We start from the raw sequence: 14,011 nt of genomic DNA, 5'->3' as shown, positions 1-14,011 counted from the left end.
GTTTTATATAGCATTTACCTTTTGTTCGAAAATCACCCACAAAACATGTAAGGATTGTGTGGGCAGAAGAGTTAGAAGGAATTCTGTTTTCCTAACCACTTTACCAGATAGGCACTTTAAAAACAAGCAAAACCTAAGCTATTTTGAAGAATACAAATTTTAATGCCCTGCTGTAAAAAATATCTATATACTGAGCTTTGGAACGTTTGTGGTTAGACCTGCAATATCTTGCTACACATCTTCTGATCTACCTAGGAAATGAGGGGCAGGAAAAGGACTGTGAGGTTACCTCTCTCAACCCAGAACAGGTAACAAAGGATAACTCCGCACCTGGGCAAAAAGTAATAATAATAAAAACCATCACATTAGATAAACTATTGCCCTATTTCCTCCTCCCAGTCAGAGAACTCAAAAGGGACCACAAATCTAGGTGAGCTTTTTATTGCCCAGCCTGGGAGGAAAACTATGGGACAAGGAAGGGTGTTAACACTCAACCAAGTAGCTAAGAGCTCAATGCCATGTGGGGTAGCCTTTTCCTAGCTGAAGGCACTCAAGGTCAAAATACACTTTGGGTGTCGTTTAACTATGCTTGGGTGGGTGGGTGGGCTCTGAAAAAGACATGCACTGCAACTGCTGAGATGGCAATCTGAAGCAGACCACCAACGCAGGGGAGACAGAGTTTGGACTTGGCCCCCACTTTGAGCAGCACCCTTTTCTTTCCCTTTTTTCAGGGCGGAAGGAACGGGCAGGGTGGTTTTCAGCAGAAAGGCAGAGCTAAGGAAACCTACACACACAGCTTCTGCTTCAAACTGCAGCCTCAGCGAGCTCATTGTATTAAAAACATACACATAACTGTACATAACACCTAGTTCTGTTCTCAGTCGCCACGAAAGGAACACAAGAACAAGACGAACGAGACTCCTTGCAGCTTCTGCGTAAAGTTTCAGAATGAAAGCTAGTTGCCTAGAATTAAAAGCAGGCAACTGGATCTGGTCTGCTGTGGAACTAAGACACTTCCCATTAAGGTACTTACTAAGGAACACCTACCTATAGTAAAAAAAAAAAGGGCGGGGCATAGAAAATTGAGGCAATTTGTTCAGCAAAAGCTGTCCCTTTTATGACTAGCTAAACTGGTGTACAAATTGGGGAGACGCTACACGGAGAGACATACAGGAGACAGGTACAAAAGGCTACGTGGCACTGTAAGGCACTTGTATTGTTCTGCAATATGCTACACGGTGGCTTGACAACTTTGTGCAGGAGGAAGCAAGGTTGTGCAGGCCGCTTTGTGCACCTTTCAAGAGTGATCCTCTGAGCTGCCTTGGAAGACGTACGGCGCCGGTTGCTGCAAAGTCAGGGCAGCTCTGTTTGGTGACGGCGGGTTTGCGCTGCAGCAGCTTGGGGTCTAGCACAAACAAAGTAAGGAGAGGCCCCAACTTAAAACAGTGGTGTCTCTCTTTGGAACAGCTTCCAGCCATGTTAAGGAAAGGAGGTGGGCAGAAGGAAGGCAGGCCTGGCTCCCGTTAGGCTCAACCAACAGAGAGCTGGCATCACAGCTGCGTCCTGTTGGCTCAGCCCACTTCACCTGACCTGCTTATAGCACCATCGTCCACCCAGCATCGCCCTTCACTCCTATTCAAAAAGAAAAATATACAGATGAGGTATATTTGGGACTCAACAAGGAGCGGCAGGCACACGCTGGTAAGTTTGGCTTCGGCTCAGAATGTCCCTAGTCTGGACATTCCGGGTTTTGGAGGAAAGGGAAATTGACGTCTCCAGGCACGCTCCCAAATAGCGCCAACAGCAAAAGGGGACAAGAGTGTTTCAACTCCTCATGCTTGGCAACGCTGCCAAAAGCTGTGCAACACCGGTGGCCAAGCAAGCACCCCAGCCAGGCCGTGTGGTGAGGTGCCCCTTTTACTGTCCTGGAACGTGAGATACAAACACAGCTGGTGCATTTGGCTTGGTGGGTTAAAAGTTATGCCGACTCAACCGAAGGACACTGCGGGATAAGAACGCGTGCACAAAAATAGAAAGCTGGAAATGAAACCTGCACCAGTTACTAGAAAAGATATCAATTTTGGGGTGGGGTGGGGTGGGAGGATATTTAAAACAATAAACCAGGCACCTGGTGGCTTGTACGCCGTGAAGAACCACACGGTGACTCACTCTGTGTGAAGGGCTGCTAAGCAAGCTGCCACTCCCTAGCCTGTATCAAGCCTCCTTAGCATGCATAAATCGGGAGGAAATGCTGTTGGGATCAAGAACGCAGCAGAGAATGGCACGGGGGAACATCCACCACCATTTATGGCACAGGAGAACGGACGCTTCAAGCCCCCCAGTGTCTGAGGCACGAGGTTTCTAAGCATTTGATGGAAACGGCAGGTGGGGAGAGGGCAGCTGGGCTCTGGTCCTGCTTTCAGGCTTCCCAGGGGCACCAGGTTGAGAACAGGATGCTGGACTCAATGGGCCACGGGCCTAATGCAGCAGAGATGCTCTTACGTTCTTAAAACACGCGCAAGGTGATCCAGTTGCACTGGGGACAAAGGCGAGTCTCAAAACTAACCCTGCGGACTGATGAAGACGCAACTGCGCTAAGGAGGACAGCAGGTACCGTTGCCTGAAAACAGAAAAGGGCAGCAGTACAAAGAAGCTGTCGGTTCTTCTTGGGTGAAGGACCCATTCCCTCTCCCAGAATACGCTTCTCGCGGTTAGTTCCGCTTCAACAACAAGAGGAAGTGTAGCAGTCAGAAAAGGGTGGCCCCCGAGGTAGACTGTACACCGAGTGCCCCCCACCAGCTTTGAGAGTAGGTGACAAGAGTAGATGGAAAGCAGTTTCACCCACGAGAGAGATTTCCTCTCGCCGCGTTCATAACACGTCCACGTATTAACGGACAGGAACTGTGCAGCGTTCTGTGTGGAAGAAACCGGTGTAGCCTTAGAAGAACACCATTCTCAGGAGCTGCAAGGAGCAGCCAGAGTGGAAACAGGTTCAGATCCCCTTGGGCAAAACTTGTGAAAAAGCAGCAGGCGGGGAGAGAGACACGCTTGAAAAACAGAAGGCTACGGTTGCAATCCTAAAGGCACTCGCTAGGAAAGAACAAGAGGCTTACTTCTGAGCAAACTTACACTGAATATGCTGTACAGGCAATAATATTGCTGTCCTATGTTGGTAAGGGTGGACCCCTTGAACATGACAGACCCGGTCATAAAGATTACACCAACACTTCATGAAGGAAACCTAAACAAAGGCATGAGGAAACGGTCCGCTTGTTAAGTAACGAGGTCACGGACCACCCACAGACGTCTGCCCTGAGCTGCTATTTCAGCGAGCAGTGAATCTTCTTCCTAGACTAAGGCACAGTCGGCTGAGGATGATTCTCAAGGCCTGGGGGAGATGCAAAGCATGCCTGACACATACCATGCTGCCAGGCCAGCAGGTCTTATTTGCTGGTGTTTTAGGAGAATGCAGTAAATTCTATTTTCGGCTAAGAGGAAGCAGTATTGGAGAGAAACTGCGCGCATCTGTCCCCTTCTCCAGAATGCAACTGGCTAAAATTTCAGTCTCTGCGAATAGGCATAGCACAACCCAAAAGTTACATACACACTAAACTATGTTTGTGCACGTCGCCAGCATGTTGTGAAGGCCTGGCATATTCTAAATGTTCCGCTAAGATTATGATGATGCCACCTCTCCAAACCAAAGCATCACGAGATCCGGCAAGAGTGAGGTGGGTGATACTAAGTCAGGGAATGGGTTTCCAAGGAATAATCGCTTGCAAAAACATCTCTGGGTGCAGGAAAAGCAGCAAGAATACATTGAAGGACAGATTAAAATGAGCAATAAGAAAATACACTGGCTGAGGAAGGTGTTTGTTGATCTGAAGCCCCACTGTGGATGGAGAGGGGCTTTTTGGTTACTGCAAACTTGTCTGGAGGCTGAGAGAGAGAGGGGGAAGCAGCTTCTCGGTGGTACATTGATTCAAGCCATTTGAAACAGGGCTTGGTGAAGACACAAGGGAAGGTGCTGCTTCTTATTCCCGGAGTCCTTAAGTCTCGCATTTTCCATTTCCTCCTCCAAGATTCCTCGCGGACTGTGCTTTGGCTCTAGGGAGACTTGAGTTTCTTGGTCCGCGGCGACGTACCATTTTCTGCTTTCACCACTCCATTTTCATGGTAGCCTGAGGTGTGGGGAGAAGGAGAAAATGGAATTTTAATAAAATTCTTCAATAGGTGCTTGTACAAGGCTTTTAAAGACTCAAAAGAAAGGAGTCTGGAATGCTGTACTTAGTACTATAGTTTTAGGGTGAAGGCAGTGCCTCCCACCCCCTCAGCTTACTCTGACAGTTCACATTGTCCCCTGAGGTTTCCCGAAGCCACATGTATGGGGTTTGCTGGTATGAGCAGAACTGCTCTGCAGGAAACATAACTCAGGCTTCTGGCAGATTTATCCTATGATGTCGTTGGCTTAACTGGTCATATCCTGCCGTCCCTCCAAAGATCCAGCAGTAGCTCACCTATGGCTCTCACGCAATCACCTATCCAGGAAATCTGCAGTGCCAAAAAAATTTGCTTGGGCAGCATCATGTGAAGCAAAGATCTTGCCTAAACAAAATAAAATAAAAAATTCCTTCCAGTAGCACCTTAGAGAGCAACTAAGTTAGTTCTTGGTATGAGCTTTCGTGTGCATGCACACTTCTTCAGATACACTGAAACCGAAGTCACCAGACCCTTAAATATAGTGAGGGAGTGGGGAGAGGTATTACTCAGAAGGGTGGTGGGAGTGGGTGATCAGCTGATAGGTTGTGGAAAACCTGTTGACTGCAATTTTTACAGGGTCTTACAGGGAAAGGCAAGGGGTCAGATGGCTAAAGATAGCTTTGTCATGTATAATGAGATGAGAATCCAATGTCTTTGTTCAGACCAGGTTTCTCCATGGTTTTAAGTTTGGTGATTAGTTGCAATTCAGCAACTTCTCTTTCCAGTCTATTTCTGAAATTCCTTTGTATTAAGACAGCTACTTTGAGATCTTTTATAGAATGTCCTGGGAGATTGAAGTGTTCTCCTACTGGTTTCTCTGTCTTGTGATTCCTGATATCAGATTTATGTCCATTTATCCTTTGGCGTAGGGTTTGGCCTGTTTGTCCAATATAGAGAGCTGAAGGGCACTGTTGGCTACCTACCTGTAACTATTTATCTTGCCTGTTAGACCCCAGGGAGTTAGTGGGTGCGGTGGGGGGGGGAGGAAGTTGCAAGGGTGTCTCTGGGTCACTAATCCAACCCCCCAAAATGTGTGTGTTCTAGCTGTGGCAGTGGCTTGGGACCCAGCCAAGTCCGGCCTGTTTCAGCAGAGCTCATCACACAGACCAGAAAAAGCCACTATTGTCTACTAGCTGCCTAAACAAGAACAGTTGCCCAATTACAACAACAGCTATTATCCGTATATATGTATCTTAACAAATTAACCAGATCTGCATATATTTGGCATATAAAAGAACAAACCAGGTGTGTCACAGCAGGCATTAGCTTAGGAGTCCCCCACGTTCTTTTTAACACAGAAGACGATGCCTGCTTCTTTTTGTTCTTGATAAGTATTTTAAAATATTTATTTTAAAAAATCCGCTGCCCAATTAATCTCCCCCCCCCAGCTGAACAATATACAGTGATATCTTGTTTGGTGACCTGGATCCGTTCCAGAGCCCCGGTCGCTGGCCAAAAAGGACGCTGGACAAAGTGCCGCATCTGCGTGGAGCGGTTTACGCTTCTGCGCATGCGCGAGCGGCGAACCCAGAAGTAACCCGTTCCAGTACTTCTGGGTTTGCCGCGGGCGTTCGACGGAACGGGTGCTCGACGAGGCGGACGCTAGACGAGGTGCCACTGTATATATTTTAGGAAACTGATTAATCTGACCACACAGTCAGCTACGCACTAGAGCTAAGGCACACCGGAAGCCGCCTCTCACACCAAGTAGGGGCCCTGCTCCCTCTCGCTCAGTATTGCCTGTGCTGAGCGGAAGCCCCTCTGCAGGCTTCCAGGCAGGCAGCCTCCCTGGGTGCGATGCCCCAGCCAGATGCTCACCCGACTCCCTTTTGATGGTCTTCAGCTGCTGCTTGCCATGGGTGGGGGCTGCAGCTGCAGCAGCTTTCTTCCTTGCGCTCTGCTCATTCCAGTACTCCCGCCAGCGCCGCAGCTGAAAGTGGATGAAGCGCCACATCATCCAGGCCTGTGAGAAGCACACCAGAAGCAAGACGCACATCCTGGGGGGAAGCAAGCAAGGGAAGGCAGGCTGTGACTGAGCAAAGAGACGGCTGGTTTCAAAGAGTGAAAGAGGCTGCAGATTCAAACACCTGCCTTTTTGTATCGAAAACCCTGGGGGGAACCTAGGCTGAGGGCTGGCACACCCAAGTTATCAACTCTGCCACTGCCCATCTTGGGCTGGTGGGCACGTGCATTTTGCTTTGATTCACAGCCTGATCTCACACGGCGGTGTGTGAACAAAATCTTGAAAATAATGGTGGACAGCTTCATTTGGAGGACTCGTTTCCAGGGACGAGCACGGTTTGTGCTCGTTTACCCTGAGAATACCAGAAGCTTCAGCTAGACTGGAGCCCTGTTCTGCCATTACAGAAATGGGGGTCGGAGCCACCAAGTTGGGCATGCACCCCCCCAAAAAAAAACACACCAACCAAAAACAGGAACAGGGCTAAATAATCCCTTCCTGTCCCTGTCCCCTTACCTTATCACATTCTAAGGTTGCAGTTTTTAAAGTACAGTGGAACCTTGGGTTACGTTACCGGCAAACCCGGAAGTGTTTCACCATGCGCGCATGCGCAGAAGTGGCACTTCTAATAGCGGAAACTTTGGGATACGGCCGGACCTCCAGAATGGATCCTGTTCGCAACCGAAGGTACCACTGTATATTCTAAACAAACCCATTATCACCTCTCTTATGGCTACAGGGCACAGTCAAGTACTAGAGAGCCAGTGTGGTGTAGTGGTTAAGAGCGGTAGACTCGTAATCTGGGGAACCGGGTTCGCTTCCCAGCTCCTCCACATGCAGCTGCTGGGTGACTTTGAGCTAGTCATACTTCTTTGAAGTCTCTCAGCCCCACTCACCTCACAGAGTGTTTGTTGTCGGGGAGGAAGGGAAAGGAGGATGTTAGCCGCTTTGAGACTCCTTTGGGTAGTGAAAGGTAAAGGTAAAGGGACCCCCTGACCATTAGGTCCAGTCGTGTCCGACTCTGGGGTTGCGGCGCTCATCTCGCTCTATAGGCCAAGGGAGCCGGCGTTTGTCCGCAGACAGCTTCCGGGTCATGTGGCCAGCATGACAAAGCCACTTCTGGCGAACCAGAGCAGAGCACGGAAACGCCGTTTACCTTCCCGCCGGAGCGGTCCCTATTTATCTACTTGCACTTTGACGTGCTTTTGAACTGCTAGGTGGGCAGGAGCTGGGACCGAGCAACGGGAGCTCACCCCGTCGCAGGGATTCGAACCGCCGACCTTCTGATCGGCAAGCCCTAGGCTCTGTGGTTTAACCCACAGTGCCACCTGGGTCCCTTGGGTAGTGAAAAGTGGGATATCAAATCCAAACTCTTCTTCTTCTTCTTCTTCTTCTTCTTCTTCTTCTTCTTCTTCTTCTTCTTCTTCTTCTTGTTAAGGGGATCTCTAACGGGTGCCCACTGCAGTCAACACTGGTGCCAATTTAACACTTAACCGTGTTTAAAACCCGCAGGGGAAAGGGAGGACACAAATCCTGTACTTCATGCCATGGGAAAGAGATGGGAGCTGGATTGACTGGGAGGGAACTGTACTGCTCCCATGCATTACTTCTGCACCAGGCCTAAATAAATGGAGCCCTGAACTCATCCAGCACCCCTGCCCTTGGGCTTACCTTTGCTCACCTGCTAGAAACAAAACGCGCCCCAGCCAGCCTTACCTGAAAAGTAAAGTGTTGAAGTTTCCTTTCTCGGGGTCAAACGCCTGGTTCTCCACTCGAGCCAGCCCAAAGCCAATGACCAGCACGGATAGGGTGAGGGTAAAAAGCCGGGAAACGACGAACACCACAGCCCATGCATTAAACCTTGTGGAATTAAACAGGAGACCGTTCGACATTTGAAAAGAGGGATACTTGCCATGCCTTTCAGGTGGGCATTTTTAATAATTTACAGGAGCTGTCAAAGACTGTCAAGAGGCAGTAGTAGTGCTTCAGAAGAAACACAGTGTCCAGGTTATTTAAGCGGTTGTGGCTGTTTTTTTGGGGAGGGGGTAGGGGAACACTGCATTTGATTGCTTGTATTTGATTATATGTTTTTCTTATATTATATTCAACAATTATTATTTTTTTAAAAAAACTAAGTCCTATTCAGAGTAACCTACTGAAATTAACAAAGCTAAGTTAGTCGTCACTCTCAATTTCAATGGGTCTACTCTGAATAGGGCTAGCACTGAATGCCACCTATTGGGCGTGATTCAACTAGTGAGTCCCGTCGGTAGAAGTTATTCAGCATTATGTTAGAAGTCTTTCTTTCTTTTTTTTGTATTTCACATTTAGAGTATGATACTAGAAAGGAGCATCTAGTCTTCGAATTCCCCAGACATTTGCTAGTGAGCCTCAGAAAGGAAAGGCATAGCCATGAAAGGAAAGCCACGCTTCACCCACACAGAAGAGTACTTACAGCTTCTCATTGTTTTCATCTGTGAAGTAGAACAGGCGAGCCATGTGGAAAAAGAATTCAGCTACGTACTGCAGCAGCAACAGGATGAGTCCCAGGCGTGTGAGGCTGGAGAAAGGGAAGGACAATGGTGATTCCAGTAGAAGGGATGAGCCCTTTTCAAGCCTCCTCCTCCCTCTCCCTAGCATTTTACCCCAAGAACCAAGATTCCTGAATTGCAGGGGGCTGGACTAGACGACCCTCGGGGTCCCTTTCCAACTCTATGTTATCTACGAGTTAAAAGGCTGTGCTGCGATCACAGAAATTATCAGGCGAATCAACCTTGATTCCACCTCACCCCACTCCTTTCAAAGACCAATGCTGAGTTTTGCTGTGGTTTCACCCAGGCCCAATTTAATGTGACAGGAACACCAACTGTGCAATTTATAATCCAAGCAACGTCTCACATATAAAATATCAAGGTGGTGCACAACGACATATGCAGGTACAACGAACCTTAAGATATCATAAAAACTATGCGGAGTAATTATAAAAAATGACTGGCTCATCCTGAAAAAATGAAAACAACTGAACAGGCCTTTAAACGTAAAGAGGTCTTCAAGAGATGCCTGGAAGTTAGCAGTACCTGATGAATCTCTGCTGGAACACATTTGCTACGTTTAAATCACTGGGCTAGTCTTGGGAGGAGGCCATGAGCTTGGATGTGTAGGAAATCGATTCCTCTACCTCCTGCCCAACCCACACACCCCCTCACCCCTTCTCACTAGTTATTTTATTGACTTACTATGCATATAAAAAATCTCATTGCCATCAAGCACTGCCCAGAGACTTTGGTGCAAACATGCTTAAAAAAGAAGAGGTGTGTTTTAACACCGTTACAATCATTGTGAAGAAAAAGCAGTTGTCTGGGCCCCTGATCCAATGCCATACTTCCAATCCAAATGGACCCCACACACCATGCCCCCATGCTTAATCCCCTGCAGCTGTTCTTTGCCCCAGAAGGTGCTGTTTACTGCAAAAAAATAGCCGTGCTAAACATCCCTTTTAAAAAGCATGGCCAGCACGAATACATTCAGTGGGAATTCTGAGTGCGGCACCCAACCTCTTGAGCTCCTGGGAGATTATTTTGGCCTCCGATGGAAGAGCTTTTTGGGCGTGGGACAGGCCGTGGGTCTGACAATTGTCTGACTTCATCTATTCCTTTGTTTATTTTATTCAACAGATTTCTATCCTGCCTTTAAGAACATCTACCGTCACAAAGCAGTTTACAACATTGCTGGCATCTGTCTGTCTCGAGCGGCATCTGGAGATGAAGTCAAACGGCTGCGTTAGCAGCACCCAAGGGACCTCCCTGGGGCGGAAGCCTGAGCAGTACGTATGGAGGTCCTGGGCTGCCCAGACGACAAGACCCCCTTCTTGGCCTTGCTGAGGTGGCCCAAAGGAAAGCAGAGCAATAGTTCGGCACCAGCTTGGCCGGAAGGAGGCATACAAGACACCATCCAACCATCTTAGGGACTCCAGATTTGCGTAGGGTTTTTACCCCTTTGCCTTTTCTTCTCCCAAATATATCCCACAAAGCAGTGGAAGTTTAGGACTTCCCCTTCCCCTAGATGGGCTGCCTTCCCAGGCTGGCGAGCCCCATCTGCCCCTCACTTCCCTCTACGGCACGTGCAGAAACAGCCTTCTTGACTGTTGGACCCACTAGGTTTGCAGCATAATCATACAACGAACAACAATATACAGGTGAAACTCGAAAAATTAGAGTGCCATGGAAAGGTTAGTTTCTTTCAGTAATTCAACTTAAAAGGTGAATCTAATATACCGTATTTTTCGCTCCATGAGACACACTGGGGAAATATCTGTGCGTCTTATGGAGCGAATGGTGGTCCCTGGAGCTGAATTGCTCAGGGGCCAAAAGCAGATAGTGCTTTTTATTTTACAAAGAGAAAAGGGGGTGTTGAAAGGACCCCCCTGAGCAGCTGATCAGCAAGAGATCGGGAGAGAGATAAGAGTCCCCAGCTGCGTTTCAGCCCTGCCCTCCTTTGTTGAATGTGCTGCAGAGGGAGGTTGTTTGTTTCCCCAGCAACATGTGACTGGCTGATTAGATTATCTGTCTGGAAACTGTAGAAAAGGCTCCCTTTCCTTTAAAAGCTGCAGAAATGTGAGTTCAACCCCATAAAAATGGGGCTTTTCCTCTTTGCTTTTCCCCCTTTGGAAAAGGAGCTGCAAAACTTTTAGCTGATCCTAAAAAAAAAAAAACCAGAGCTTTTAGAGGAGGAAAACCAGAAAAATATTTTTTTTTCTTGTTTCCTCCTCTAAAAATGAGGTGCGCCCTATGGAGTGAAAAATACAGTATGAGATAGATTCATGACCTGCAAAGCGAGATATGCCAAGCCTTTATTTGTTATAATTGTGATGATTTATGGCGTACAGCTGATGAGAACCCCAAATTAAAAATCTCAACTTTGGGGTTTTCATCAGCTGTGCGCCATAATCATAACAAGCAAAGGCTTGACCTATCTCGCTTTGCATGTCATGAGTCTATTTCATATATCAGACTCCAGTAGCTAATGAAAACAACTGCTTACATAAATGGACTTTTCCACGATATTCTAATTTTTCGAGTTTCACCTGTATTAAACCAAAAATAAATAAAGAAGCAAAGGGCTTATGCAGGTCCTCTTAGAAGACTGGAACCCAAGCCCGCTTTCTGTAGAGTTTAATTTAAAACCGAAGCAAACTATACATTTTCAGCTTTGGAGCTGCAGGCAGAAAAACACTGGAACTATTTATTAGCAGTTCCTTTTAAGCTGAAGGGAAAGCAGGTGTGCAACATTGCCATGCTGAAGACGGCGGGACCCGCAGCACTTACTTTAAGAGGTATGCTCCAGCTATATGCACAAGATAGAGGCTGATATATTGCAGCTGGCGGGGAATCTCTTCCTGCAAGGCAAGGGGAGACCAGAAGAAGCCAATGTGCATCGTAAGAGGCAATGTTTGGGCTGCACCTAACACAGGCAAGGCAGAGCGGGTGCAGTCAAATGCAGGACCTTGGTGCATCTCACATCAAAGAAATCCGCATGCCAGTACAATGCACTGCTGCACTCCCACAAGGGTTCTTTGCAATACCATGGAGAAATAAAAATATGTTAGTGGGAGGGTGTCTTTCACACACCACTAGAACCTGAGTAGGAGAGCAGGAAAAGTGGTTTTCAAAGTATTTTCTACAACTGTGAAAATGTACTGTGGCCTTAAGGCAGGCGTAGGCAAACTTGGCCCTCCAGATGTTTTGGGACTACAACTCCCATCATCCCTGACCACTGGTCCTGTTAGCTAAGGATGATGGGAGTTGTAGTCCCAAAATATCTGGAGGGCCGAGTTTGCCTACGCCTGCCTTAAGAAAAAGCGTCAACTTGGAAACTTCTTTATCAGTTTGATATTATTTTAAACATCCATTCGAATTATTATTTTTTAATTTAAAAAAAAAACTTATTTATTCCGCTTTGTATTTAACAGCTCCGCTGGTAACTATGGGTGAATGGAATCTCGTGCGGACACGTGAGTGGGTTGGCAGAGGAGGGGCTGATCTCTCTCGCTCACCCACTGGCTTAAGAAATGCAGGCTAGCAGCTTTTGTGGCCTCATCAGCACAACACCCACCCGCCCACCCCTACCGGCCTCCTAAGAACCCTAAGAGAAAGTTAGTTAGGGTGGTACTCACCTTCCGCACCTTTTGGAAATATAGTTCAGGCAGTGCATGCAGCCAGTAGGACAGCTGGCAAACATAGAAAAACTTGACCTGGAACCTAATGTTTAAAAAGAAGAAGTGCATTTCTTAAGCATCCACACGAAGGAAAACATTTTTTGCCCTTCTCCCTCCTGACTGTGAGGTCCTCCTTTTGAAGCTTAACGGCACAGACGTTCCCATTTTTTCATTTACTTCAATCTGGTGCACTTTGGCAGGCGAGGAAGCAGATGGCCACATCCCATCTCTGTGCTGGGACCCAGGCAGAGATGCGTTTGCCAAAGTGGTGCTTTCATGACTGTGCAGCTGCCGTGAACTGCTGAGAGGCACCACTAGAGGGATGATAGAGGGATGATAACCACCGACTTGGTTATAATTCATGCTCAGTGACGACAACTCAGGAATCGGACATATCATTGACACATAGACTATGGAAAGACTACACACTGTATCTCCACCCCCATCATTCTGCCCAGACACTGAGGTCCAGCGCCAAGGGCCTTCTGGCGGTTCCCTCGCTGCGAGAAGCAAAACTACAGAGAACCAGGCAGAGGGCCTTCTCGGTAGTGGCGCCCGCCCTGTGGAACGCCCTCCCATCAGAGGTCAAGGGAATAAACAACTACCTGACATTCAGAAAATACCTGAAGGGAGCCCTGTTTAGGGAAGCTTTTAAACTGTGATATTTTAAATGTATTTTAATATTTGATGGAAGCTGCCCAGAGTGGCTGGGGAGACCCAGCTAGATGGGAGGGGGTACAAATAAATTATTATTATTATTATTATTATTATTATTATTATTATTATTATTATTATTTAGGACCCACTGAGCAGCCAAGGATATTGATAGGATTCAGGACTGAGGCTGATGAGACAAAAGAGTTTAAGTTCCAGAAAATCTGCACAGCCTAGAGGCCTTGTGGATTCAGGAGCGTTCCCCCCCCCCCCAATGTCAGCTGTGAGGGCCTCTCGGGTAACTTTTACGCCTGTTAAGACGCTCTGCTTTACAGGAACACTGAAATGTTTCAGGATACGGAGGAATTTTATTCTTTAAAAACTGCATACTTAAACCGAGGTAAGCAAAAGGTAACCAAAAGCCAGTTTATAAATCTCTAGTGCAATTGCCTTGGAAAAAGTACGAATACCAGAGTTGAGAGCAAAATTGTAAATTTATCATTTCAATTCCTTCATCGCCTGCCCAAATTTACATTTAAGCACAGGGTAAGATGGGATGTCACCCATGGTGAGTGAAAAAGGAAGCGAGCCCCATCTGCACAATACACTTAAAGCAGTATCATGCCACTATAAACAGTCACGGCTTTCCCCAAAGAATCCAGGGACATGTAGTTTGTTAAGGGAGCCGAGTGTTGTTAGGAAACTCCTGTTCCCTTTAGAGAGCTACAACTCCCAGAGTTCCCTGTAGCTCACTCCGGGCGGGGTGTGTGGGAATGTGGGCCTCTTGACAATTCTCAGCACCCTAAAGACACACCAGTATCTCAAACAGACCCATCAATCATGCCATTCTGTGCACACTTAAATCACCGTTAAAGGAAATGCCATCATTTCCCCTACATCCCTACAGTGGTCAGGGCGTGGTC

The 14,011-nt window shown here is 47.4% G+C and overlaps 1 protein-coding gene across 1 annotated transcript in view; it reads right to left on the bottom strand.

Moving 5' to 3' along the window:
• Positions 1 to 3,451: 3,451 nt before the first annotated feature.
• The window catches only part of TRAM2 (translocation associated membrane protein 2), a 48,952-nt gene continuing 38,392 nt past the window's right edge, over positions 3,452 to 14,011 (bottom strand). Inside the window, exons 6-11 of the mRNA XM_033142689.1 lie at positions 12,393 to 12,477; positions 11,545 to 11,615; positions 8,676 to 8,780; positions 7,937 to 8,080; positions 6,079 to 6,257; positions 3,452 to 4,181 (exon numbers count right to left, since the gene is read on the bottom strand). Coding sequence (XP_032998580.1) covers positions 4,108 to 4,181; positions 6,079 to 6,257; positions 7,937 to 8,080; positions 8,676 to 8,780; positions 11,545 to 11,615; positions 12,393 to 12,477 — 658 coding nt within the window. The 3' untranslated portion in view covers positions 3,452 to 4,107. The remainder of the gene's footprint in view (positions 4,182 to 6,078; positions 6,258 to 7,936; positions 8,081 to 8,675; positions 8,781 to 11,544; positions 11,616 to 12,392; positions 12,478 to 14,011) is intronic.

The sequence above is a fragment of the Lacerta agilis genome, chromosome 3, assembly GCF_009819535.1.
Source record: "Lacerta agilis isolate rLacAgi1 chromosome 3, rLacAgi1.pri, whole genome shotgun sequence".
NCBI lineage: Eukaryota > Metazoa > Chordata > Lepidosauria > Squamata > Lacertidae > Lacerta > Lacerta agilis.
Note: the sequence above shows the minus strand (reverse complement) of the source record. Positions and strands in the feature narration are given on the sequence as shown.